Source organism: Asterias amurensis, chromosome 8 (genome assembly GCF_032118995.1).
Source record: "Asterias amurensis chromosome 8, ASM3211899v1".
NCBI classification, from domain to species: Eukaryota; Metazoa; Echinodermata; class Asteroidea; order Forcipulatida; family Asteriidae; genus Asterias; species Asterias amurensis.
Window position 1 is genome coordinate 19726541 of NC_092655.1, and position 4195 is coordinate 19730735.

Genomic DNA, 4195 nt, shown 5'->3' on the forward strand with positions numbered 1-4195 from the left:
TTTGTTCAAAGATTACAAAAGTTTTCCTTCACGTAGAGTCAATCACGATCAAAATTAGATCCGGTCATTTTTATGAATGAACCGAGTGACACTGTCTAAAACTAATATCAATCCGCCCATAAGATCTCATTCACAAACGAACAGCGCCCTCTAGAGGCAAAAAAACAAACAAAAAAACTATTCGAATATCCGGTTAATTTCGGATAGTTGGCCAGCGGTATCCGAATAACAAAATTTCACTATTCGCCCAGCACTAACTCTCACCCATGTTTGTGTTTTCTAAGATATGCATGAAATAAACCTGTGAAAGTATAAGCTCAATCCGTCATGGGAGTCACTTGAAAAGTAGTGAAGAAAAACGTGTTTTCAGTTTTCAATTATCGAGTTTTTAACTCATAAAAAGTATGGCATTTCAAGGGAAGTTTTTTACCGCAGTAATTGTTTACAGTCTAAGTACCAATCTGTGAACTTTTTTCAATCTTTTCAATGATGTTCACACCCTTTGATGGTTTATCATTTGCTTACCTTTGTAATTTTCAGTTTTTTGCCCCTTATTATGAAAAAAAATAACTATTGATTAGGTTATGGTTTTAAACATGTTATATAGGATTTGAGGCATTGCATGGTGAGGTATCAATATATATTTGGTTTGCAGTAACACTATGTGTGTATCTACTTGCCAGGTAGAGTTTGTTCTTAGAGAACTGTCTTGCTTAGTTGTACCACTGCGGAGTAGATTGTTTTCGGATGTTCGGGAGACTTCTCAGTTCTGAAAAGAACTGTCCTGCTTTTTAACTTTTACCTGGGCGTATGGTATAGAAATAGACTGGACTACTACTTGAGCTAATAGGATCATGATTAACTGTACTACCGCGAAGTTAATTCTTGAATTGGTCTCAATGTTTCGACTGGCTTGCTCTAGTCATCGTCAGGAGACTGTTATGTTTTGACCTCCAACAAAATATGTGGTGAAACCAAGGCTGCAAAGGAGTAGGCGGGCCCCTCTGACTTAAAGGGTGGCTGCAGTGTTTTTTTTATTCATTTAAACGATTAAACATGACCTTTTAAACCTGAAATATTTTTTGTTTTGTTTTATTAAATGCGCAAGTATTTTAAAAATGGTTTTCAAGAGATTAGGGGAACCCACCCCGCCCCTAAAAGGGAGCCTTCATTTGCATAAACGTGACGACGGCATGTCGGTAACCCGAGCCGTCGGGCCCCCTGGCTGTGTGCATATAGAGACGTGTGCACTGTGTGGCCTGGTACCTGACAGCAAAATTAACTGTTTTATTTGAATTCACTGCAGCATCCCTTTAACTGTGAATTAGTACTACATGTATGATAGCACTGGTCACACATGGAACCCAACCAAGATGGTCGCTGAATGAATATTTTTGATTCTATTATTTATAGATAGTTACTGGTACCGCGGCGACGTCATCAAGATCAAGAAGTCATCCCAGAAGGCCTTGGTGAGGTATATTGACTTTGGAAACATGGAGCCGTTGCCATGGTCTCAAATGCACGCCGCCCCGGAGGTTTTCGCCGAATTACCCATTTACGCGATCAAGTGCGGACTAAGTGGTGAGTTGATAGTTTTTCCTTATTTTTATTGATAGATAAACTGTGGCAGCCTGTAATATGATATGTGGTGAATGCATCTACACAACACACAGTCAACCCTCCTACTGTCTGACCATTCAATACCATCAGATGTTGTTTTGAATATGTACAAACTATGCCAGCCTGCAAATTTCATATCTTTTTGTGAATGCATCTACACAGTGCACAGTACACAGTCAACCCTCCTACTGTCTGGCCAATCAATATCATCCACTGGATTAAAATGATAAACTAAGCCAGCCTGCACATTGATATCATGTGGTGAATGTATCTGCATAGTACACAGTCAACCCTCCTACTGTCTGTCCATTCAATATCACCCACTGTGGTTTCAAATGATAGATAAACTAATCTCATCTTGTCTTGCTGTTTTTTCCACAGGGGTTCCGTTGGGTGCTAGTTCTTCGGATGAAAACACCAAGAAGTTTCTTCAGGAGCAGCTGAGCGATGAGAGTTCTCCAATTTTGCGTGCCACCCTTCAGGAGTTGACAGCAGATGGGACGTCACTGGTGCAGTTGGTTGAGCCAGAATCAGGCAAAAACATAAATCAAGTGAGCAACATACTTCAAGTGTGGCATTCAACCTCATAATTTTTGGACAAAGTTCAATTGAGTGATTTTTCGCACCAGACATGCCAGAACTATAAATACGTCAAGTCCAGCCCTCTTGTTTCTTTGAATTGTGTAATATCTTTGACACGATAAATTTTTTGTCATAAAAATGACTCGAGTCTGATAAATTTATTTAAAATGTTGAGTAGGCCTTATCCTAAAGAATACTTATCCGTAAGACATAGATATTTAAATCTATTATCGTGCTTGTACAAAAAAAAACATGTGTACATGTTGGACTGTATAGAAGTCTCAATAAAGTCTCAATAAGATTCTGGTATTGTAAACAACTTCTGACATGGTGGAAATGATGAGAATATTTGGTGTAAAATTCGGAAAGAACACATGCAGGGCTTGTACCCTGCGGTCTTGTGGTTTTGCCCTAAACTTGAGCCCTGGTAATGTCTGATTAACTGGCCTTTACGTATTTACCTCATCCCCTTTCCTTATTAATAACTAGTTCTTTTATAGCGCATGTATACAATAACGTATCAATGCACTAAGTGTTCATGATAGTGTTCTAGGCACTGGGCCAATAACATTCCTTTAATCTTTCTCAGCTCCCTGGGGAGTATACAGCTTTGAGCTGCCTTGGCGCTCCATAGGCTCTTTCAAACACATTATTAACCACTACCTTTGCAGGTGTCCATTTATACCCCGAGGTGAAGTTTTGATTTAAATTGATGAAGAAATTCTTATTTAATTTGTTTATTCCAGATTGTCGCTGCGTATCTGAAAGATGCAAAACCAGCAAGCAGCCCAGACCAACTCGGTGCCCGGTCTCGTACCCCCAATGGTCCGTCAAAGGTCATGACCCCCGGAGCATCACCAAAGGTCATGACCCCTGGAGCATCACCAAAGGTTGCACCTAAAGCGTCACCGCAGTTCATAACACCAAAAGTTGTAACTCCTGGAGCATCACCAAAGTTCTTGAGCTCTGTAGCATCACCAAAGGTCACGACCCATGACCCATTAGCAGAGGCCAAGAGGCGAGAGACAGAGCGCAAGAAGAAAGAGTTAGAGGCGAAGATAGAGGCGCAGCGACGCCAGCTGGCCGAGATGGAGATGGAAATCGCCAACCTAGGAGACTGAACCAGGTAATTCACAAGATAAGAAATTCTGACTCAAGATTTTCTGGAGAGTGAAGCATTGGATCGGTAGATCAGAACTTATCTCAAGACGATTTTGACGAACTCAGAGGTAGAGAAAGCTTCAGTTTATAAACCCCGTCGTCGATTTCACAAAACTCTTCCTAACTTAGGTTTAATCTTAGGATTTACGACGAGTTAAGTTCCGTATCTATAGATAATAGGACGCATTGAGCCCATCCTAAGTTGGGATGAGTTACTCGTCCTAACACGAGATAAGATTAATCCTAGCGTTTCGTGAAATTGGCTGCAGGACCAGGCATTTCTTCAGATGATTTTGATGGTTTTAAGATTATTTACGTTGAGGACTGCTGGGCAAAGCTTTGAATCAGGAAATTCAAAATTGTTTTTTTTCTATAGGCTCAGGTCTGGTTTCCATGATTCGAACAACGCATTACTGGAAGATCCATTCCATGATGGTTGTAGATTTTGCGTCTTTAGTGCACATAAAAAGCGCCCTTTATGGAACAACACATTACTGGAAGATCCATGATAGTTGTAGATTTTGTGTCTTTAGTGCACATCAAAAGCGCCCTCTACGGAGAATTTTCTGTTTTGTGCCCTGAAAGCGTCAGGACAGCTTTTTGTGGAGATTTTGTAATTCTTATTTTTTTATGTGGCATTACTCAAAATTAAGTTAATGGTTATTTTGATATGTAGTAAAGAGATGTTCTTTAATTTATGGATTGATTTTAAAATGCTGCTTTTTTTTTAAGTGCCAACTCCGTACCGAAACAGGTTATGTAAAAAGTTGATTTTGACACAGAGTTCATGATTGGGTTCTAAATTATTTGTTGTTGTTGCTTTTCGCTG

At 39.9% G+C, this 4195-nt stretch overlaps 1 protein-coding gene across 1 annotated transcript in view; it reads left to right on the forward strand.

Annotated features, from left to right (window-relative positions):
- LOC139940321 (uncharacterized) overlaps nucleotides 1–4043 on the forward strand; it is a 39609-nt gene extending 35566 nt beyond the window's left edge. Inside the window, exons 23-25 of the mRNA XM_071936524.1 lie at nucleotides 1414–1584; nucleotides 2005–2174; nucleotides 2952–4043. Of these exons, the coding sequence (XP_071792625.1) occupies nucleotides 1414–1584; nucleotides 2005–2174; nucleotides 2952–3326 (716 nt within the window). The 3' untranslated portion in view covers nucleotides 3327–4043. The remainder of the gene's footprint in view (nucleotides 1–1413; nucleotides 1585–2004; nucleotides 2175–2951) is intronic.
- Nucleotides 4044–4195: the final 152 nt, after the last annotated feature.